We start from the raw sequence: 23,167 nt of genomic DNA on the forward strand, positions 1-23,167 counted from the left end.
AAAAAAAACCGAAACAAAGCTGTAGCGCACTGATGATTACGGAGGGTCGATCCAACCAACTAGCAGCTTTGCACTTTGTTTACGCTTCCGTTTCGCCCGTGTAAGTGTCTATCTAAAACTGTATGGGAAAATATTCTTCTGCCCAAAGGCTTCTGCCACCACAAATTTTCGTCCCGGTGGCGTTGGTGGTTCATAAAACAGTCCACGAGCGCGTTGCGTGAGCTGCCCAATACATAATGCTACCATCTATCCGATACGTGCCACCGGGGACCTCTACCATTTAACTATCGCTATCTAGAATAAATTGTTAAACCTCACAAATAACACTTACATGCAATGGTAAAGAGGTTTTTTTTGCTTCGAAAATAGAAGGCTTACGATCTAGCAAGTAGCTCTGTTAGCGGTCTGGCGCGATTGCGCCACATGCCGCTCACTACCTTAGAGTGTATTTTTTGCTTTTGGAAGGAAGTGAAGTGTTAGCAAAGAGGATTTATTTTTTACTGATGTGAAAAAAGATTATTCATACGTAAACATTGATCGATTTAATATCTAACTCTTTCTTTTTTGTTTCTTCACAATTAATCCACCTATGCGCTCAGAAAGTCTAGTCCATTGGAATACACAGACCGATGCCTTAATGGTCCAAATCAAAACGTCCGACAATTGACAACTGTTTTGGGGTTTTTTTTCTTTTTCGTTTTTAAAGATCTATTTTTTCCTCTCCTTCTTTTAATGCGATACTTTTCTTCCCTAGTTTCACCTAAACCTCGAGCAGCGGTTAGGCCGATTTCGCTTAAATTAAGATCAATTTTTCCTTCAATCTTTTGGCTTTCTCTTTTTGTTTTGTATACTGATACAATGATTTTGTAAATCTCTAATAGAATGTCTTTTTGTTTTCTGTTTACCATTCCCGCTTTGGCAAACATATCCAGAGCATAAAATCAATCAGTTGGGGAGTAAATGTTTTCCTTATTCTTCGCCGGCCGCATCACTACACCCTATGCCTGCTGAATGAATGCTATATAATTTAAGGCCATTTTCACCTGTAAATTTACTTTTTCAACTACGAGACACTTTATGCTGCGGACGCTGCAAGCCACTCGTTCGTTTTTGTTTGTGTTATCATATTTGTTTTCTTTTCTTGAATGTACTGCTGGAGACCACAAGCAATTACATATTGGTAATTTGGCAACTGCTGTTACGTACATAATTCTTAGGAGAAAAAAATGATAAAAAAGGGAAAAGCTAAATAAATAAAAGATACAAACCTTTTCGTTTACTATACAAACCAAATTCAACTGAAGAACATATAAAAGAGGAACCAAATAAATAGTAAAACAAAAAGGGAAAGGAGGAGAAAAATAAAATAAAAACTCAGAATGTGGAATGTATTCTTATTTTTATTTTTTATTTATTAGAAATACGTGTTTACTTCTTCTTAATCTTCTTCTTCGTCACGATCGACAACGATCGATCTCATGTTGTTGTTTTCCTTAGTAAATTATAAATTATACAAAATACTACACGATAAATGATGTTGCTTCTGTTTGTGTGTCACACATTCACTCAGCTCTTACAGAACGATTCCGATGGGATGGGTAATCAGTAAGTTTGATACGAGAAGGGACAGACATACAGACACACAGACAGACAAAATGATGCGAAAATTAAAAAAATAAAGTTTTTCTTCGTTAAATTAAGATTTTTTAGTGGTTAACGGGGTTGTTTTTTTTCCCCTGTTGTGTTTTTTTTCTCGAATAGCCTACATTTGTATGATTAATTTATTAAAGCCTTTAATTTAGTGTGTGTGTGTGTTTTTTTTCTTCTTGTTTCAGTAGTCAAAGCATAACTTTACCCATAATTTAAATATACCTTTTGCTCTCTGTGCGTGTGCGCTTGTGCCCAAGTTTTACCACAGATTAGTAAACGCAAACTAGCAGCAAATACACCACCAAGTGAAATGCAACAGCAGAATTGCTAAATTGAGTTACTGTTAAGTTCACATTCACTGTTAGGAATTTAAATGCTAGCAAAAATTCAAAAGGGAAGACAAACTATAAAAATAAAGCATTACGACTAGCTCCATACGGCCCGGAAATAAGGCAAAGGGCAATACTTTCGAGGGGAGAGGGGGCAAGTAAGTCATGGACTTACTGACTGACAATGTGTCAATCTGCAAATTCGGTACGACGGCTTAACTGGGTTTAAGGCATAAGAGCGCGAACAGGTGAACTGCATCTGCCACGCGTCTTACGCTTATACAAATCGGCATTGATGGCACTGTTAGAAAACAGGGTGCAACACTCTATGCTGTTGTGGCAACATTACGGACAAAGTGTTATGTACAAAAGCTACCAAACTAAAACCACATTAACACACGTGATACATAAACAAGCTACACAAACATATGTACAGGGCGGCTCCGGAAGCCGCCTGTTGGCTGTGTTTTTGGGATAAAAAAAAACATAAAGAAAATGCTAAAGAAAAATAGGCAAATAAAGCAGGGTAAGAACGGGAACGAAATTCCCGTCCAAGGTTGTATCTTAATATGGCAGCACTGGTTTGCACGGTGTAATGAGGGAGGATATGCTCTACAGGTTAGCTCTTTGTTTTACATCAGCAACAGCAATCTGGGGCTGATAGGGGGTTTTTCGTCGCAAATAAAAAAACAATATTAGTACACATTAAACACATTACATTATGAGTGGCACGATTAAATCTAATATGCAAAACAAACAAACAAACAAAAAAAACCTAACGAAAAGGAACGACCACGCCACGGGCAGGTGACGGTTAGAATTCCACCGAACAATGTTTCAAACACTCAATGGAGACGCAACGTCGCTAGGGACACAAATAAAACGATGGAAGTTGGGAACGTTCACACATACACACGCACGCACACCAATACAGTACAGTTATGAAGGATGTACGAATTGTATCTTTTCTAATGCCAGCTTTCTATCTCACCTATCAGTTTCCAACTCGCTTCTCCATTTGTGTCTACCGCCTTTTTGATTTCTGTGTTAAATACAACTACGAGCTAAAATTATTTTCCCACTTTTCTTCTTAAATGAGAATCATATTCTTTTCCATTGAAGAAAATGAAGAAAAATGCATCCTAACTACTACTACTAACCATCATTCGGTTTCGGTTGCTTGCTTTCGGCTGCCCACAGCCTCAAACAAACGCCTTCTACTACAGCTAAAATATGCTTTACGCTTACGCTAAAGATCATGTTCAATGTTATTTACCACATAAATCTGTTGTTTCCTCCCGTCCACTAACTGGTATCGCCCCTTTCATTTGATTCACTTATATATTAGCCAAACTGGTTTGTTACTTGGAAGAAAAATAGAGAGAGAAAGAGAGCGCACGAGGCTCATATCAGCCACCACAGGATGATGACCGGCCCAGGTAATTTAAAACATTGAAAAATACGTTAAAATTCCTATCCAGAGCTAGCGCCAGGTTTGCATGGGCCTGTGTGTGTGTGTGTGGCTGATGGGGTGAGATCAGAACCAACCAAACCCTACCAAACACCTAGTGCCGACAAGTTTAATATATCCCAGGTGGCGTAAATGGCGTACAGCGACAATGGCAGCCGGGCTTTTGCTGCTGTGACGGGTGTATCGTATGACATGACATCCTCACAATCTTGTGCGCAGCCCCTAGCCCCCTAGCTCTTAACCCCCGCATCCGAATGATCATGTAAATTTGAATCAATTTGTTAGATTACCTACTGAAAGGCAATACGCTTAAAGTATGCAGCTTAGCTCGATTTTGTATCGCACCCGATTCGTGTTCCCCGGTTTCCTTTCTCTTCTTGCAATTCTGCTTGCTCTGGGAGGTTCCCTCTCAGTGTACGTGTTTTCGTAAATGTTTCGGAAAAATCTCACACGAGTTTCCGTCGTTGTTTTGTTGTGTGTGGCGCCTATACGAAAAAATGAGATCACAGTATTCTAAGAGATATAAGAGACTAATAAGAGCAAACCCGAACGCTTCGTTGAGGGCTTTCTTCGTATTCGGGTGACACCGACCACTTCACCAAATAGCACCCCAGATCTTGAACGCACCCACCGTCAGGGATCGTAGTGAAAAATGGGTGAAAGTAAGCTAACGAGGTCCTGACGATGAGGCGGTAACATTCAACACTGATCGTGGAGGATCGCGTCATCATCGCGAGTGCAATCGAGTATACGTTCCGGAAAAAGGTGGTGATGTGATGTGATGTGTGCAGAATTGAGAGAGCGTTAAGGTGCAAGAACACTGTCGACATGTAAATACTGTGTGTAGCTTGATTGCAAAGTTGCTTAAAGATCGTCTATCGTCTATCCCTTAGCTTTAGATGTGTAGATGTTTGTATAAAAAAGGTGAGTTTCATCTTCTTCTTCTTCTTCTTCGTTTTTTTCTCTTTCGTCCAGTTTGCTATGACTTACTTGTGTCCAAAGTTTGCAAAACCTTCCCGTTTTCTATTGCGCTTTGCATGTGGAGAGATGGTGGTATTTCTATTTCGTCAAACGGTATTGTGCGGATTGGTAATGTTCTCACTTGTTCTGCTGGTTTGTTGAGCTTATCTCGGCTTGCTTTGATGACTTGCTGATGGGTTGACACGTCCAGTATATGGCACTACAGGTAAGCGAAGTTTCGGTTCGGACCGTAACGTCGTTCCGGCACGATGGGTTGCTATCAATCGTATACGATTTGGCGGTGGACATTGCTACCACACTGCCTTACTCCATCAGTAAAACAATCACAAACGGTTGTCGGTGTTGTGCCGCGGTGGTAGCAGTGGTTGGTGACGGTTCCACCGACCGTTGCACGGAAGCGACTGGGGCTGTGGCGAGCGATTTTTCGATACTAGCAATAGCCTCCGTTCGACTGTTTTCACCCACATCCAGCTCCTCGTCCGAGGGGACAGTATCCACCGGGTGAGGCTGAGCCACTGGATCTGGATCTTCTCCGCTCGAGGACACCTCGTCCACGATGGCAAGCGGCGAAGCGGGTGCGACGGTAACTTCGGCCCGGTCGGACGTTTCTTCCACGGTGGTATCTTCGTTGATGTAGCCCATGAACGGATCGTCGTGGACTAGCTCGATCTGGGGATCATTCAATCGCATAATATCGATCGACGAAAGCTCGGTCTACAAGCTGCTGTTGGCCGGGTTCGACGAGGATGACACGATCGGGATACCGGTGAGATCGTCGTGCGTGAGCAGATGATGCGCGTGCATCCCCGGATGTCCCGGATGATGGCCCAGCTGATGGTGTTGCTGCTGATGGTGGTGTTGCTGCTGTTGCTGCTGCTGCTGCTGCTGCTGCTGCGCGTGGTGGGTATGGTGAGCGGTGGAGGCACTGCTGTTGTTGGCGCTGCTGCTACCTCCACTGCTCGAGTTTTTCTCCTTCTTGATGCGCTGCTTCAGATGCACCTTGGCGTGACGTTTCTTCTCGTCCGAGCGGGCAAACTTGCGGCCACAAATGTCACAGGAGAACGGTTTTTCACCCGTGTGCGTACGGATGTGCGTCGTCAGGTGGTCCGAGCGGCTAAACGAGCGCATGCAGATCCGACACTGGAACGGCTTCTGTCCGGTGTGGATCCTGATATGTCGGGTCAGTTCGTCCGAGCGCGAGAACCGCCGGTCACAGTTTTCTACCGGGCAGGCATAGGGTCGCTCGTGCACGGGTGTCTTGCTCGGTCGGTTCGGGTACTTCCTCGGCTTGACGGGCACCAGCTTCAACGGCATCGTGCTCTGCTGATAGACCTGCGAAAGGATCTCGTGACCCTTGCTGGTGGCCTGATTGTACTCGGCCAGCTGGACGGCGTATTGGGCCTGTTGTGCGGCTTGTGCCGGCGTCAGTCCACCGAGCTGACTCGAATCGGACGTGCAGGCGTTCGGCGTGGAGTACGGTTCCTGCTTGGGAATGATTGGCCCGACGGAGATGGGCGTCGAGGAGGGTCCGGGCAGGACGACCGATCCGTGCTGAGGGCTACCAACGTACGGATCGACTGGCGAGTCCAACCACTGGTACTTTTGGCTCATGCCTAAGCCTGCCTGAGTCTGTCGACCGTACGAATGCATGTCCTGGCTCTGCTGCATATCCAGCGATCCAACACAGCTGTTGTAGCTCGGTGGCTGCTTCAGGATAATGCTCGCACAGTCCATGTTTAGTCCGAGCAGCTCCGTACCGGTACCGTGCCCGTGGCTGTGACCCCGCTCATCTCCTCCGGTTCCGTAGTGATGCTGATGGTGCTGGCCGATCGATGGCGAGGTAGCGGACACACCCTGTGTTGCGCTGGTGGCCTGCGGTCCGAGCAGACCGAACATGGGCGCCTGGAATAGGCTCTTGTCGGGGCTGGGCAAACCCCAGCTGGCCGGACCCAAACCGGCCGTCGGTGACATCTGACCCGAGCCCGGCATGCCCACGTTGCCCGCCTGCAGGCCCATGCTGGGGCTGCCGCTCGCCGTGAAAATGCCGCGGTAAGAGATCTTGTTCTCGATCGCATCGGACGATTGGACACCGTCATTGCTGCCGTGATGCATGTCGGCGCCACCCGTGACGCTGGCCAAACCGGCAACGCGAATCTGACCGTGGAGCGAATGTTGTTGTTGCTGCTGTTGCTGTTGTTGCTGTTGCTGCTGTTGCTGCTGCTGCTGCTGCTGTTGCTGTGAGCCGGACGATGGGTACATCGTGTTGGTACTGCTGGTATTGCTAGCCTCTTCCTCGTTGGCGATCGATTGCGGTGTGCTGCGCTCCTGCTTCGTTGGGCTGCAGAGGCTGACGCACGGGCTGGACACCGTTTGCGGTTCCAGCGAGAGATCGTCCGATTCGATTGATCCTGCAAAACGCAACGACAGAGAAACAGAGGAAAAGAAATGGTGTTAAGTATGGATGCCCATGAAGAAGCGACGGTCGGGAAGGTAAGTCTTGTTAAACGATCATTCAAGGTGGTCCTGCAAGAGTTTTTACTTTGAAATGCCCTCCACAACGCATTGATCGCTGCGGAAACTGATAGAATTCTAGCACATTTTCTTGAGATATTTAGATTGTCTTGAGAAACTAGTTTCAGTCGATCGATCCAAGCATCTGGTTCAAGACCTAAAAGAGCCCCAGATATGGGACGTCCGTAAACAAAATAAACCCATTCTCTTCAATCACATGACTCAGTTAGTGGCTCAATCGATTGTTCTTTAGCTCCACTGTACTCAGCCGGTCTCAAGCCTTCTCCCTCACGCCTGACGCTTCTTGTCGCTGAAGGTGAGATCGTTTCTTTTTATGCTATCATGGTATGCATAAATTAACCATAAATTTTAATCGCACCCGCAATCATTATTGGTGTTTTTGGGCTCTTCTTTTTCCTCCAGGGTGCTTCGTGCTGGTTGTCCTGTGGGCTTGGTTGTTATGTTTTCACCGGTAACGTTCCCTTTTTTCCACTTAACCCGATAAGATCAGCGTTACAACATTAGCAGTGCAAAAAAACGGAAACATTTTGCATACTTCACCAACCGGGGACGGAAATTTGTCTTCGATAAATCATTCGATGCTAGCCAGTAAGAAAACATTGTACCAGCTCTTGGTCATCCGGAGCCGCGCTTGGAATTTTATTACCAGCTCAAGTCATCACGTGCCATGTATATGTTTTCATATGGTGTTGCATTCCTGAGTTTACCTTTTGTGGCCACAAATCTTCTCGTCAGTTAAACGATTCTGGATTCTGGAAGATGTTTCCGAAAATAATTTTACGATCATACGCGAATTGGATTTTTTCCTCGCCAGTAGTGAGCAAAGTGCCAAACGATCAACACCAGACTCGCCGATGGAAGTCTCGCGGCCTTAAGCTGCATCCGTTGGCTACCGTATTAACATAAATCAGGCAGAAATTGCTAATTAACGCTTCGAAGGTTCTAATTATTACTTTATTTTTTGGCTGTTCCTGTGAGCCGTTTCAGAAATTGGTTTGGGTTCTGCTTTTTGAGTTGGCTCGTCGATTCCAACCGCAAAAGCTTTTATAAAGAGGCTGCAAAAACGGTCCGAACAAGTTTCTACAGCTGGAAGGTCTCAACGAGTTTGAGCCTTTGCACGCTACAACCTTCAACTCCACCTGGATGATCCAGTTGCACGCTCTCGTAGCACGGCCCGGGTTTTGATCTACAGCCACCATCGTTGGGCTAACACCCGGGCGATATCCCAGCCGCGTGGTCCGTGGTGAATGCAATCAGCCCGACCAGCGACGGTTAATTTATGCTGATAGCGTAATTTATGTTTTCGGTACTTTCGCCTCGCTCGTCGATCGATCGATCGATCGTGGAGAGAACGTATGAGTGAGAGATGGAATATATTTTTGATTCACTCACTCCAACGGGTGGGGTCCTCTCGAAAAGGGGTCCGCGATACCCCCGGGTGGCAGGTATCCCGCTACGATCGCTACGATCACGAGGACGAATCCCAACATAAGAGGGTGCATAAGTCAATATTGTGATGATGATGTCGATTTAACGCACGCACGCTCCGCGTCGGGTCGGTACACGTTGGCCGAATTCGTCGCCCGTCGATGACCGGAAATAGTGATTAGCGTGGTGATTTGGGTTTTTTTTTCTTTTCTTTCCATCGTTGATCACCTTTGAACTGGCCCCGCAGGTTTTGATTACGGTTGGTCCAGAGGTTGGGCGAGACTCTTGGTCGGGGATTTTCGGGATCGGGATCGTCCCATCGACCGATTCACCCTTGTCAGTGCGGGGTGCGTTCTAAGGTGTGAGCCAGTCCTCCGGCGACAGGCACCTTGGGGCCTTGTTAGATAGCATTAGTGTCAAACCGAGGTAATGCTTAGCGCGGGCTGACATGCTCATCGTTTGCGTGCCCTGTCAGGGCGCGTATCGTACCGGGATTGGATCTGTCGACGTGTATTTCAGTTCCTTCTTTATGGACCGATCAGGGGAGGGTGTTCTTCGTTCAGTTCGGTTCATGCCAGGCTGAACGGGTATAACACCTTCAGGTTTGACGCGGGACATCGGAAATCTCATTCGAATGTCAATGTCATACCCGCGTTGCTCGGCGTTGATGGACGATACGGAACAAACATTAATTCTCTAACTGCTGTCAACGAAACTCGGTGGTTCTTGTTCTTGAAATGCTGTGTGTTTCTTTTCTTCTTTATTCTTTAACAATGGGTGGTACGAAGTGATAGTGAAGCAAAGTGGAACCCATAACGCCAATCTTGAGGTAGCGTTGGAGCTGTTCTGGAGCTTGCAGGAACAAAAATGTTTTTCCACCACGTCTAACAGTTATCATCTCTACATGCTACCCGTCAAGTAATATTTCTGCATAGCAAAAGGTTTGTGGCATATAGCGCAGCTAAACTATGGTACGCGAACCGTTATTCTAGCACTGCCGGCAGCAGCATAGTGATCCGACATAATGCTGATTTATGCTACCATCTTCGAATGTCGCGCAGCTCCAGACACTCCTCGTCGTTGATTTCGTTTCGTTTCCGGCGGATTATTATTTATCGACCGGGACTGGCTCATCCCCGTCGTCATACTTCACCCGACGAAGCACGGTCCCTGCGCTCGCTCGCTCGCGTTCGTTTCGTGATTGCCGGATTACTTGCCTCCAGTGGCGGTGGCGGTAGCCAAGCCTTCAGCAACGATTCGTTCGACCGATCGATCTACTAAACCTGCGCGAGCTTCAACGCGATAGTCTCCATTAATACCCAAACGGGGCTCTTGGGGGTTGGAGCAGCGAAAGAAGCGCACACAACAAATGAATTTGAATTCGAAAATTCGGTGCGGAATCGGTCACTACCGTTTTCGGTAGTTGGAACATTTATATAAACGTCCGCTGATTAATCTTGGGCTGTTAATGAGCCCGAAACCGCGCCTGATCGAAGGACCACACACACAGCACAGCACGCAAAGGTTTGTGCGGGTCGCTAGCGGACCGCGGTGCTGAAGAAATGAATGGCTTTTTGTGTGGTTTAGATCTTACTTTATAAGTGTGAAACCACGCTCTGGAAAGAGAATGGCGCGAACAGGTTTTCGTCTCAGCTCACGCTGTGGTCTTCTAAGCTCGGTCTGTGCGTTGTTGGAGGGCAATTTCGGGGAAACGCTAGATATGTTTAACTTCGAGTCCGTGGTCTAGGGAATCTAAGTGGTCCAGATATGTTGTGGTATTATCCCAAAAACCCTTCCAAGTCTGTATGATGAGCTAGCAGAGACTTACCGGTAATCGGCGGTGGTTCGACGACCGTCGAGGGTCCAAAGAACGACGGGATGTCACCGGAGGTGGTTACCGGGGTGTTGAGATCGCCGGCCTGTGCGTCCGTTTGCGATTGCGAATGATCGTCACCGGTGCCGGAGTGTAGGGTCGAGCTGTCGTTCGAGTGATGGCCGGCGCCACCGGAGTTACCGGTGCCACTGCCGCCGGTACTGAGCAGACTCAGATGCGGATGATGATGATGGTGACCGTGGGAGGTGTGTGAAGCGGTCACGCTTGTCGTGGCTGTCGTGTGCGTAGTGATCGCGGTCGAGCTGGCAGCACTGGCTATCGCCGATGATACGGCCGACGATGAGACAATCGTGCTGGCGGATGAATTGTGCTGATGCTGTTGCTGCTGCTGCTGCTGCTGCTGCTGTTGCTGCTGTTGCTGAGTTGCCGTATGATGATGGTGATGATGGGGCTGATGATGGGCAAGGGCGGTCGCAGTACTGACGGCCGTTTGATGATGGTACGGGTGGTACAGGTGATGATGATGGTTGTTGTTCGGTGTCGTCGTGCTGTTGTTGTTCAGCCCGAGCGAGGTGGTCGTGGTGCCCGTCTTAAACAGGCCGCACGTATCGAAGCTCAGCACGTTAAAGTGTGCTGCGGCCGCTGACTCGGTCAGCAGGAATGTGTGATGCGATGGCGCAACCAACGTTTCTAGCCCTTCCATGATCATGGCAGCGGCTGGTGGTCCAGGGGCAACGCCACCTATCGGAAGATAAGAGAGAAAGTGGAAAAAGGTGAGAACCAGTCGAACGAAGCAATCGATCTCAATAGCTGAAAATGGTTTTGCAAATATCTCGCCCCATATGGCTCCCAATGACCTCGTGGATCGCTCCAACACTCCAATACCCTAACCGATGAGCACTGAAACTAGAACTCAAACAAGGCTCCCGTTGTCTCCTTCATCCCTGCCCGTCGCGCGACCTGTCTTCTAGCGCTGGCTCGCTTAGTTGAAGGAAAATTAATTAATTAAATGTCATTAAACAATTGACACCGTGACACGGCAAGGCAACTAATTCAGCTGCGGCCGCACTGTGTCTACCGTGCTCGGCTCTCGGTGCAATTGTGGCCTTTTACGCACCAAACACAAACTAGTGTGTATAACACGCCGGGGCAAGCATTATGATTCCGCCAAACGGAACGCCAAAGCCCTAAATGGACGGCCATTAGGCCTGGTCTGTACGGTGGGTAAATCCCGCGCGCAGCATTTGTTTTGTTCATCAAAAGTCGCTGCACCCTTTCGGAGGTCGGCGGGGAGATGCTGGGGATAGCGTGAAAGGCTTTTTCGTACGAGAGCGCACGTACACGCTGCGTTACCCACAAAGACGCTATTAATGTGCTCGGTTAAGTTAGGTGGTAAATTGTTCATCGCTGTCAAAAACGATGACACTTGTGATCTTGACGAATTGGTAGAGGCGAAGTGGTGGTGCTGGTGTGTGTGTGTGTGGCGTCGGTCCACTAATCCATGTGATCCGGAGCTGTTCGGAATGAGGTTGTGTTTTCTAAATCACCATCACAGATGTGTTGACAAGTGGTGGCAGAGTTCACTGGTTCATTAGGCAGAGTTGACGTTGTGATAATCGACATGGCTTCGAAGTTGGGTTTGAACTGTGTCGCTGGGTCGATCGATAAAACAGACAATTTCTCTGGTGGCTTTGCAGGGAAGTGTCATATGCGCTTGAGAAACAGATTTCTAGTCGAAATAGCAGCAGTCGTATGGACACATCATACCTCAAGGTGTATCGGGTCAGCAACAGTCAGCACAGCCGAGAGCGTGATCAACAGCCAAATTTATAGTAACATAAAGGAAATGTTTATACAATAAAAATAAAACATCAATAGGTACGATTGAACATGCTGGTGGCAATAGGTGGACGTGAAACAGCAGAAGAAGAGCCTCAACCGAAAGACGGTTAATAGTCCACAGCCCGAACGCAACGCCACGGTGGTAAAAAAGCGGGTTTTTCGAAGAGAATGGATAAGCGAGACCTGACAAGAGGTTGCTCTGTTCGTCGTGGCAAGCCAAAGAAGTCAGCCCAGTGGTCCGTGGCTAGAAACAAGAACAGAACGGCGAAAGAACAGAACTCGGGCGAGGGGCGCGCGCGCGCGACTTCGCGCCATAGAAGTGTCAAAATAAACGTATTAAATTTATAGATTTTATTCCACCCTCGACGCGGAACGACAACTCGTTGATGATGAAGGGTACGAGATTCCGGCCTACAGGGTACGCGTGTACGCGTGCGTGTGTGTGTGTGTTGAGTGGCTTTTCGATTCATTATTATCGGTCACCTGGGTCGGAGCCTTGGTTGGTTGCGGGTTCCTTACCTAGGTTCCGTACCGCGTAGGTCCTGTGCCCGGGGAGCAAGCGGGCTCTTTTTTTTCTTTCGCTGCCAGGGTGTTCTTGTTTTTGGGCTTTTACACCTTCACGTTCTTCCCCGTTCGGGCAGAGGTTGAGGATTAAGCGAAAAAAAAAAACACCACAACTCCGACTACGATCCACTGCCGATCGACATCGGCCGGCAAATGAAATCATCAACATGTCGTTCTGTGGCTGGTGAGCATTCTTCCGCTGGTGCGTCTTGGAGTTCTTCCTGTATTGTTTAATAATATGTGACAGACCGACCGATGGTGATGGCAGACCGGGGGGGTGGCAGCGCGAGTCTGCTTAAGCCGACGGTCGGACCGTACAGAGACTGTCGCCCGGCAGACGCAGCGGAGAGAAAAAAATGGGGTTATGGATGAGATTTTCGACCCGAGATTAAGATAAGATTTAAGTGAAACAGATTGATTCTCCTTTTTTTTTCTCCTCGTCCAGTTGCGTCCCGGTCCCGGGGAGGTCCCGGGCTTAAGGTGCGTCCGGAGGTGGGCATGTTTAGCCACAGGTTACGATCAATATTCACACATCGGGTGGTACCGACGCGCTGTGAGTGAGAAAAATCCTTCCCTTTCCTCTATTTGGCAGGGGAAGGTGATAAGCAGCTATCTGATCGTACCAAACTGGTTGAATTAACCGGTTCTCATTGTCGGCTGGTGAGATGATTGTTTCCCCTTTTCCCTAGTCCATCGAGCCGTTGATCATATTCGTATAATTGACGCTGGTTATGTTGTGTGTAGGAAAGCATAAAAGTATGTTTCATTTCCAAGCTCCCATTTTGACAGGACAAGGCTTATGGATGCATGGAGCTAGCAACGGAACGAAACGCCCCTTGGCGATGAGCTATAAAATGCTTGTCCGGAAAAAACAGGGCCGAATCCTAGACGATACCAGGTATCAGGCTTTTGGAGGTGAACATGCGCAAACGGCACTGTGAGTTAACCGAGAAATGGGCAGGACTTTGGATGTAATAAATGTAGTCGGTTTTTTGGGCGATTGTGGGCGATTGGGAGCTATGTATTAACAAATTATCCTTTGCTGTAAGAAACTCTACCACCCCCCCCCAATAATGGTTTCCACGAAACATGTTCTGTTCCCCAAAGGGTACATCAAGTAAGCTTGGGAAGCCCTTTACAAAAAAGGGTGTACAAAACGCGAAAAAAAAACATCGGAAGAAAACAAGCAGCTTCACGCACAAGTCATGCCGCCAGTGTCCCTATCAATTCGTCTCATTCTCCTTAACCTGGTGATTACTTGGCTGGTGGAAATTGAAAGTACAAACATGGTTCAAGTGAAAATGCCGACCACCGGCCGCGGACAAATGTTTCTATCATATGGTGCGTTTGTTGTTGGTCCGGACGCCGCCGTCGTCGATGCGTCCTGTGCGTCGTTAGTGTTTGTTAATTATCATTAGCACCCTCGGTCTCTGAAGACACAACACGGGCTGCCGAGATGATTGTCCAAACTGATGGGGTGGAGGACGGACGGTCATCAACCAAGTGGGTAGGCGTGAGAAAATCGCCACAACAAGAGAAAGGCATCGCATCTTCAGGCGGAGAACGAGGCCAAGAAACGAGGGTGAGTAAACGAAGCTTTAAGGTTCTAAAATCTTGTCCATTTTAAATTCATTGGTAATTAGAAAGATGTGAAAGAAATAAATTCAAGATTTAACATCTTCAAAATTGTTTTAAATCTGCCATAAACTAAAACAACCCTTTCTCGCTTCACTGCACACAGAACAAGCGTACTAAATTAATTCGATAATAGCTCCCGAGGGAAACCCAGTCGATTAGCAGCTCCACACTCCAGCTCGAAGCGTGTGGACCGATATCCCGCCGGCACAGCGCTCAACGGCGGTTGACTCGCCCCGGCTGATTATCACAAATCGCGTGTATTTTGCAGTTTAATCGGCACATGATTCATCGCACGCCACGAACGGGGTTGGAACTTGCGGGGAATGCGGTGCGGTGGTGGTGATATTTGTTTGTGATTTATTTAGCGTCGTTTTGTGGTTGTGGAGCAACAAGATGCGTTGTGAAATTTTCCAACAAACCACATCCACGTGGCGTTAGAGAATGGATGGATGGTGGAAAAGCTGGTGGTTGCAACCGACCGAAGATCATTCTATTCTGGGACACACCGAGAATCGCTAAATGATGACGTTTCGGTTGAGTTGGAAGTGGCAGAAATGGGAAAAAGAACCCGCCCCCCCCCCGGAGGAAACTTAATCTTTGTCTGACGCTCCATTTGCAGTCGTAAAACGGCGCGCGCCGGCGGCGTTCGGTATGCGACTTGCGCTTTCTGTCAACATTTTCCCTGCTGCACCGGAGGAGAAGAAAACTCTCCCGTTGCCTGTCACATAAAACGTGGTGCAGCAAGTATGCACCGCTCATAACTCGGCCGACCCAAACGTCGAGCGTAAAACAACCGTCTAATGAGCTGCCAAAACGGTGCACTCGGAGTCGGATTCCATGCCGACGGACGCCGGAAGACATTGAGCGAGTTTCCCGGCCTTTTTTGTCGTTCACTTCTGCATGCTAGCAGGTTGTAGTGGCCTGTGGGACATAATTATAGCATCGAAAACAATCCTTGGAATTGGACCTGAGTATGGTTAAATTCCGTCCGTCCGGGAATGTAATTCATAATCGTAATTTTAGTGTCGATAAAAATAACACACAAAACGGACATTGAGTAGCGGAAACAATAGCGACGGTACCATTTTTTTTCGTTCTTCATACCAGACCGTCTAAGAGTTCGAAATGGTGCAGCGTCATGCAATTGAAAGCCGAGGAGGAAAAAAAAGGCAACTAAACTCTGTGACGTCAGTCGGACGGAACAGTCGCACGCAAGGATATGGCCCGAACGAACGGACGCCGTTTTATGAATGAAAATGCCCGGCCTTCTTTTTCTGTGCAATCGTGTTCCTTTCCAGTGAAAAGCAAGCCTTTGAAAGATGGGACTTGCGATGAGAGCAAACAAAAAAAGCTTACAAAAAGCTCAAAAATTCTTGAAACCGAGAGAGTGTGTGAGAGAGAGAGTGAGCACGAGACTCTATGAAAAAAATGTCTCCTTTGCAGATAAAGGACACATACACAGATTGCGCAATTCCGTCGAACTTTTCTTCTTCCCGCAACAAGAAGCAATAACAGGATTTCTACATCCATTTTGATAAAATTTTCCACCCGCCCTCGAATAATGTGATTAGATTCTGTGTAACAAGTCACCAAACATGTCTTACCGTGGGAGACAGGCTTACGGGTGGAATTTTGCTCGCTCAAAACCAAGAATTTTCTTAACTGAATCGAAAAAAGGTCCAACAGAAAAGCGTAGAATTGTGCGTGCCCTTCAGCTGGAAAATTGACTCCAGAGAATGCGAGAGAAATTTCCGGGCGCCCTTCAGTTGTGTGTGTGTGAGTGCGAAAACTCGCGTGAATGCGCAGAACGGTCGACCTTGAGGTTATGTCACGGGTTGTGTCGTGCCGTTTCTGCAAAACGGACACATAGGCCCTCCCCGGGTGGAAGCCCTCACCGAGTCCTCCGCCTCTTTCTCCTGGCGCCTGTGTACTGCGGCTGCGTGTGCTTTCCCTGGAAAAAGGCATCGGGTCGGTCGGATGGGCGTCGATTCGTGGTTCGCCAACTCGGCTCAATTTCATTCATAAGTACGGTTTCATTCATGTCCTGCCCCACCGGACGCACTGGCACAGCACGGTGGCAGCTTGTGATGGTAGGTTGGTTGCTAAGGGCAACACGCTCATCACCATCTGCCATCACCTTCCTGAAAGCCTCGCCAGCCTAGAAGAGCAAGAAAAAAAAGGTCGTCCTAGCAACAGCACCAGCAACGGCTCAGAACGCTTTCTCCCACGTTCGTGGCTGGGTCGAGAGGCTTTTTGCGAACTGTTCTTTTTTGTTGTTGTTGTTGCTTGTGCTGCTTTTCGAGAAGAAACCTTCATTCTTGAAGCTCGAAATGGGTGTGGTGGAATGTGCACGATTTTTTTGCTTTTGTTTTTCGGGTGGAGAGATTAATCAATGCGACAGTTGGTTCAGTGTGGCGTGGCTTAAAGAATAGCCAAGGGAAAATTGCGAATAAAAAAAAAAAACTCCAACACTCAGGATTAACACGGCACATAATTCTTCACGAACTATTACGGCTTGAGATCCACCAGCGTTCGGAGGTTCTCCTATGTCACCAGAATTTAAGTGAAGAATTTAACCCATTACCTGGAGACGGTTCCGGAACGAGAAGAAAGTTTGAAACGACGAAGCGTTTCAGGATTTGGGAAGCAGCAACCGCTTCCGGGAAGATTCTCACTGTCGTTTGGCCTGTTCTGCGCGTACCCGGTACGCAGATACACACTTTGTCTGTTTATTGGCTGTTTGTTTGCTTATTTTCCATCCACTTTCTCACCAATTACCAGCCAAACTCTGGTAGCTTCTTAACGGGTAAACGCTATATTTCTCATGGCACAACGATTAAAACTCTTTCTTTTTTGCACTTTGTAGACAAATAACCACTTCTTGCTTATGTCACCAACTTCTAACAATTTTAATTCAGTGTTGAGATTTGAACTTGATTTCGAGTATGTTTTTGTAGAATTCACATTCTTTTGGCCTCACTTCTTCAGGCAAGACTAACAGGTACTTTTGCGTAACACGGAACGGGGGTACGTTCACTGGCTTCACTCTTCATTTAAACACACAGCTCATTGGAGATGGGTGACACTTTACCGTGTAGGCGCTTGGGGAAATGTTTTCATAAAACATGTGTGGGTGTGTGTTTTGATTACAACGGGTAAATCGCTCGGGGCGGGTAAGAATAGTTTTCACAACACATATGACACTTTTGTACTACGCGTAACTTCTTCGTGATTTTTTTTCATTCCAGTCTAACACTTCTTTTCTGTATACGATTGGCAAGTAACGGTAACAGTTAATGTTTTGTGAGCGCAATTTTTGTAATGCTTAAAGAACTTCACAGCACTGTCGATCGGTCAACGTAATCTTCCGACGGGATTTTTCACTTGCCATACAACTTCGGTATCGTTGCTAATCGGCGCGGTCGAATACACGCAACACACTCTCGGGACAACCGTGTCCTGCTGATCACTGGCCGACGTTCGCTGAATTTGAGCTTTCGTTTTCACTTCACTAACTTTTTCACTGTTTCTTTTTTTTTTTTAGCGTGACACGACACAAAAATAAATCACTCTCCCGAAGGCACGGCAAACCCACGGGAACACGATTTTTCCGGCGCGTTTTTCCGTTGTGAAGATTTTCCCCACCAAAAAGTCGGCGTCCGTGCGTGTGCAGTTGAACCAGATGGGAGGCAGACTGACTGTGTAACACTGCTGGTGCGTTGGGCGTGTGAGCGGAGCAAAACCCACCGTGTGTCTGAACGCGCGGAACGATCGAATTGTATTGAAGCGCGCTCGGTCGTAGCGGTTCAGTTTTATGAATGAAATGCATCTCGCGCCCGTCGGTCTCACGCACACACACTCACACACGTTGCGTGACGAGTTTTGGTCCGCGCGCGAAGGGTGGTTTTGGGGCGGGTGATACGAGGGTGACCGTAACGCACCAATCGATGGCGAGCTTTTGGGGTGCTCGCGACTGCGCCGGCTCGTAATTGGTCGACACGGTATGAATGAACTTGGGCGCTTGTGGATGAACGCAAAGGGATGGGAAGTGGGGGAAAATGGGGGGTTGGGTTGCCGCGATACGTTGTGTTGCTCGAGAGGGGAAATATTCAAGCGGATCACACGCACACCAAGGCGAGCATCGAAGTGTACATTGGCACCCCTTACAGTGGAGACTTTTGTGGAGACTTGGCGTGTTTGGCGTTCCCCCTTGAAGTTCGCACGTGTGTTTGTGTGTGTGTGGTAGCTGTGAAGGGGGTTGAATCTATCCACTCACACGCACACACACAGACAGGGTCTTCCCATTTGGGGTGGTATAGGTATCGAACCCCTCTTGCAGGATCCCTCCCGCTGGGGCTGCTCGTCGAAAACATTTTCCTTGGAGCTCTCGCTGTATAGCTCTCTCTCCCTTCCTCCCAAACACTGTCCCCGTGCCAGCTCTTCACTCCCATACACGTTTGAGGTCATCATCGTCAACACAGCAATGACACTCGGCACGCGTCTCCTTTTTGTGTGAGTTTGTGTTGTGTTGTTGTTGATTATTTCTCTGTTGTTGTTTTTGTTGTTTCCTTTTGCTTCACCGCCTGCTTCGGAGCAGCAGCGGACTTTACCATTCGGCGTTTGCTTCTCTTTTGCCAATTTTCTATCCTCTTCTTGGGTGCGAGTCCGTCTGCTGGTGGTGAAAAACCGGGAAAAACGGAGCGGGGGAATCGGAATGGGAGGGTGGGTTTTGGCTGTTACGGCAGCCTGTTGCTTTTGCTGGTGGATTGCGATGGGATAGGTGTTATGGAATTCTGGTTTCGTAGCAAAGTGAGACGAGTTTTGTAACATTTTAATAGCTTCAAGTGTGGGGGAAAACTTACTAAAAGTATATAGATTTTTTTTTATAAGAGTTGAGAAAAAATCTGGGAACAACATCTCTTCAATTCAGGTGGGATGTATTGTAACTCTTCTCTTTTTAACGTTACATGTCGGTTACAAGTAAAAGCCCAAAATGAATAATATGGCATGTAGGAAGGAACAACAACAAACGTCGGTCCCGAAGGTCCCTCAAAGAAAGTGATCAAAAGCAACCTGCCGACGGTGTGTTTGTTGTGAAAGAAATTGATCAAAGAAGAACAAGCCCGAAGCCTTCATGACATAATCGAAAAAGGGGCCATAATTGAGCGAGCTAGTTTATATCGATGAATGATGAGAAGGATAATTTAAATGACTGTGCGACAAGAACTGGATCCTGTTCCAATGATATTGTGATGACATAAAATTCAAACATTTCGTAAGAGAACCTCATTTCAACACTTGTCCAATATTGGGTGCAAGTGGAAAAGTTTTCCGATCCCTAGAAGGAGCAGTGTTTATTCTTCAACAACTTGTGCTCCATAAACAGAAGGTCATTAAAAGAAGCTTGACGCACCAGCGGAGAGTGAAAGTGAAACAAACACACGACCATTTCCTCTTTGAGGGAGACTGAATAAATTCATCGATTTTAGAATTTTTCCCCAAATGTGTCTCCCGGTATCCTTGGTGCTGGGGGGAGTTTTCCTTCACCCACCCCCCACCCAAAAACAAAACAGCTTCTCGGTAGCATCCTAAGTTCGAATTGTCACTTGAAGCAATCGGCGGAAAGCGAGCAGAACTGTCCGTCAGAAATGATGCGTAAGGAGGAACGAGAGCCCTAACCCCCCGTCCGACAGCAGGGTCCGAGAGTGACCGAGACACAGCAACCGAGATCTGGCCCGGTCGGCTTAGTAATCAGCTCGCGAGTCTCACCGGCTCGGTCACTCTTTCACGGAGCTGCCTCAATCGCTCGCTCTCTCTCTCTCTTCCTCTATTTTCTTGCCAACGAAACACGGTGCAGCGTTTTGGCGCGTCTCTGTGACGAGGTGGTACCAGATGGTACCAAAAACTGGCAAATTGGATCCTTCCGGTGGGTTTCGGCACAGGACGACCGGCCCAGCTGATGGACGGCACTGGAAACAATGGATCCTGCGCCGGTCGTCCGAGGTTACGCCGATCGGGCCCGGTCAAAAGGACATCGAAAGAGTCAATCGGTTAGGTGTTCGGTGTACCACGGGCCGGATGCTGCCAACCCTGTCCGTGGGGTGAAGCACAAACGGGTTGTCGGAGGGGAAGGCAACGCGGGTGCGGAAGGATCGGTGTGGATTTATGCCACGGTGCGGAGAAAAATGGTTCGCTGTTATGTAGATTGGCTTTCGGTTTCCCGCGGGTCTCCCGTGCATGCATGTGCGCTTCCGCGTCGTACAGGGAGCGGACGGAACGGCTGCATTGCTTTTTATCATGCATGGAAAACGATCAGCCCGGCGGGGTGGCTCTTGGGATGGGGTCTGGAGTGAGCGCTGGTGGTTGCAGCATGCAGATATGAGTGTGTGGCTCGGAGCGAAACATATGGTCAGTCCGGCGCGATGGGGCTTTGGTTTCGTTTGGCAGAACGAAGCGAATGGCAAATGGGATTGGATTCGTCTTGGAACGACGGCGTTGTACGAATGCGGCATTTTCTATTTCGAGGTTTCACTTTATCGGACGGCCTCTAGGGAGATTAATACGCACTCGAAAAACTTGTCACTAGTGTTGGAAGCAGAGTACTCTTGGCATAGTTTGAAATTTTACTTGAAGAATAAGTATGTCCACATAATATCTCCCTAACCTCTCTAATGAAGTAGCAATAGAGAAGGATCTCAATCACCACCGAATTGTTCCTTAATCGCCTAAACGGTTCCTCAATAAAAGATGATATTTGTTCCTTGAAGACATCTCATCGAAGCACTGACCTCTCCAGAGGGATGTTCGAATGGACAACTTGCGCCCATAACCGTTACCATCCATCGAGCGTGACAACACCGTTTGCTGCAACCCATTCACGATTAGCGCTGATTTTTATCCACCGCCACAGATGTGAGTGAAGAAGTAAATACCCCGAGCATAGGCCTTATGGGGGTGTGCGTTACTGAGCCAGCGTACCGCTTCGGTACACTGCAATCTCGCCACGAGCCTCGAACATAATGTATAAATTGCATCGTGTATGGTTTGAGATAGAGGCAAGCGGGAAGGTGCCGTCTGGCAGCCACGCGTGGCAGTCCCGTGCAGCTATCGAATGGACCGTGATCTTGTGGGGATCAACTCGTCCCGAGCCGATCGGAACCTTATGCGCTCCGGGTGAGATATGGTAGTGTGGTTCGATATTTATTGAAGATAGTAATATCATTATCGTAATTGTTGGTGCTTTAAAATATTTGAGCGATAATAGATTTAATGATTTCCACCACTTCCACTTCCACCTCCCTCCCTTTCCCTGTGCATCGGAATCAAGAGGCCACGATCGTAACCCGAGTGTGTGTGTGTGTCGCTCTCTCTCTCGCTCACCGTCTTCGTCTTTTGCTTTATGTTGCTGCCGATGTTGTCCTCCACCGTCGAGGGCGCGTATGGGGTCGACAGGATTATGAGGTGATAAAATTGGTTGTTTGTTTTTTTCTTCTGAGTTTTGTTTCCCCCGGCGGCAACGGTTCCTCCTTGGTGTTTCGCCCTCCGTATCCGTATGCCCTATCTGCCCGCTTATTGATCGTTTCCTTCCCCGAATGACAACGATTGATAAATCTTTTAACACATTTGCGTACAGTGTTGCGCCGGGCGGTTTCATCGCTGGCCCGCTGGTTCGCAGGATCCGTGCTGATGATGTGGGGGTGCGGGTGCCTTGGGTACCACCCCTGATCCCTCTCTAGTGCGGAGCGATCTTGGAAACAGAAAACGGTATTGTTCCAGTATGGAGCATGTGATGTTTTCCGATTCCAGGGACAGCGCCATACGGTGCGATAGCCAAAATTTTAACTTGTCTTGCGGGCCATGGAAGCTGTGGCCGAACGTGTGGATGAATAATTTGGTGGTTTTGAGATATCGGTTTTGGGGAAGGGGGTGGTGGCTCGAAAGCGAGATTGGCAACGCGCTGTTTGTTGGCCGACCGGCTCTCGGTTGTTTCTAGTCGGTTGTAAATAAATATGTTTACTTTTGACACAATGCATTAATTATGCTCGCTAGTTTTGAATGGCGACAGCAGGATCGATACATTTGCTTCGATATCGTTTTCTCGCCTCGCCTTTCCAAACCTAATTTGGCTTTCGAAATGAGCTGTGCGAGTGGCGCCGCCGGGGGAGTGTTGTTGTTATCATCATTTAAACGATTTCTCACCTTTCTATCAGGTCGGCCGAAGATTGGAGGCCATTTTTCATCCGTTTTGGGTCAGGATCACAAGACCGGACTTTGGTGTTTTGGTGTTGGGGTACGTTTTAAGCAACAGAACTCCTGTGCTATATCTCCCGAAAATTTCATATGTTGCATCGGCATCAATATAGCGACAGCAAATCAGATATCTCATCACAAAACAAACCACCACCTTCGCCCGAAAGCCGAATGACACGCTGTCAAACGGTAAGTACGCATTATGCAGAAACGGCCGCCTGGGAATGTTAGCGTCCGGCCACTAAGCAAACAATTCCGCTCCGCTTCCATTTCGCCACGGTTGCCTGCCAAGCCCCACCTCAGCCAACCTTCTCCGGCATGTACTAAAAGTATGGAATACCGCATGGTGGTGGAACTGCTAAAAATAACCCACCGACGTAGTGGATACCGGTTCCTGTGTTTGCTAAAAATAAAATGCTCATGTGCAGTGGTGCTGTGCCGCCTGCTTTGGCCCGCCGTTAATCACCGTCATCAACACCAATTGCGGCGGCCCTTGCAGGGAAGCGAAGTTCGTCCAGCAGTTCCAGCAGCATCGGATTGTTTGGGACCGAGGACTAGGAACATCCACGGGTGTTCCAAAATTAAAAGAGCACTGACCCAACGCCCGAAGACGGTGCGCGATCCTTTGCCTCCGGGAGGGTTGTTTTT

The 23,167-nt window shown here is 48.0% G+C and overlaps 1 protein-coding gene across 6 annotated transcripts in view; it reads right to left on the reverse strand.

Annotated features, from left to right (window-relative positions):
- Positions 1-697: 697 nt before the first annotated feature.
- The window catches only part of LOC118506246 (probable nuclear hormone receptor HR38), a 67,885-nt gene continuing 45,415 nt past the window's right edge, over positions 698-23,167 (reverse strand). For all 6 annotated transcript variants that reach the window (XM_036043119.1, XM_036043123.1, XM_036043122.1 and 3 more), the window contains 2 exons: positions 10,220-10,966; positions 698-6,839 (listed from right to left, as the gene is read on the reverse strand). In XM_036043119.1, coding sequence (XP_035899012.1) covers positions 5,146-6,839; positions 10,220-10,966 — 2,441 coding nt within the window. In that variant the 3' untranslated portion in view covers positions 698-5,145. The remainder of the gene's footprint in view (positions 6,840-10,219; positions 10,967-23,167) is intronic.

The sequence above is a fragment of the Anopheles stephensi genome, chromosome 2 (genome assembly GCF_013141755.1).
Source record: "Anopheles stephensi strain Indian chromosome 2, UCI_ANSTEP_V1.0, whole genome shotgun sequence".
Classification (NCBI taxonomy): Eukaryota; Metazoa; Arthropoda; class Insecta; order Diptera; family Culicidae; genus Anopheles; species Anopheles stephensi.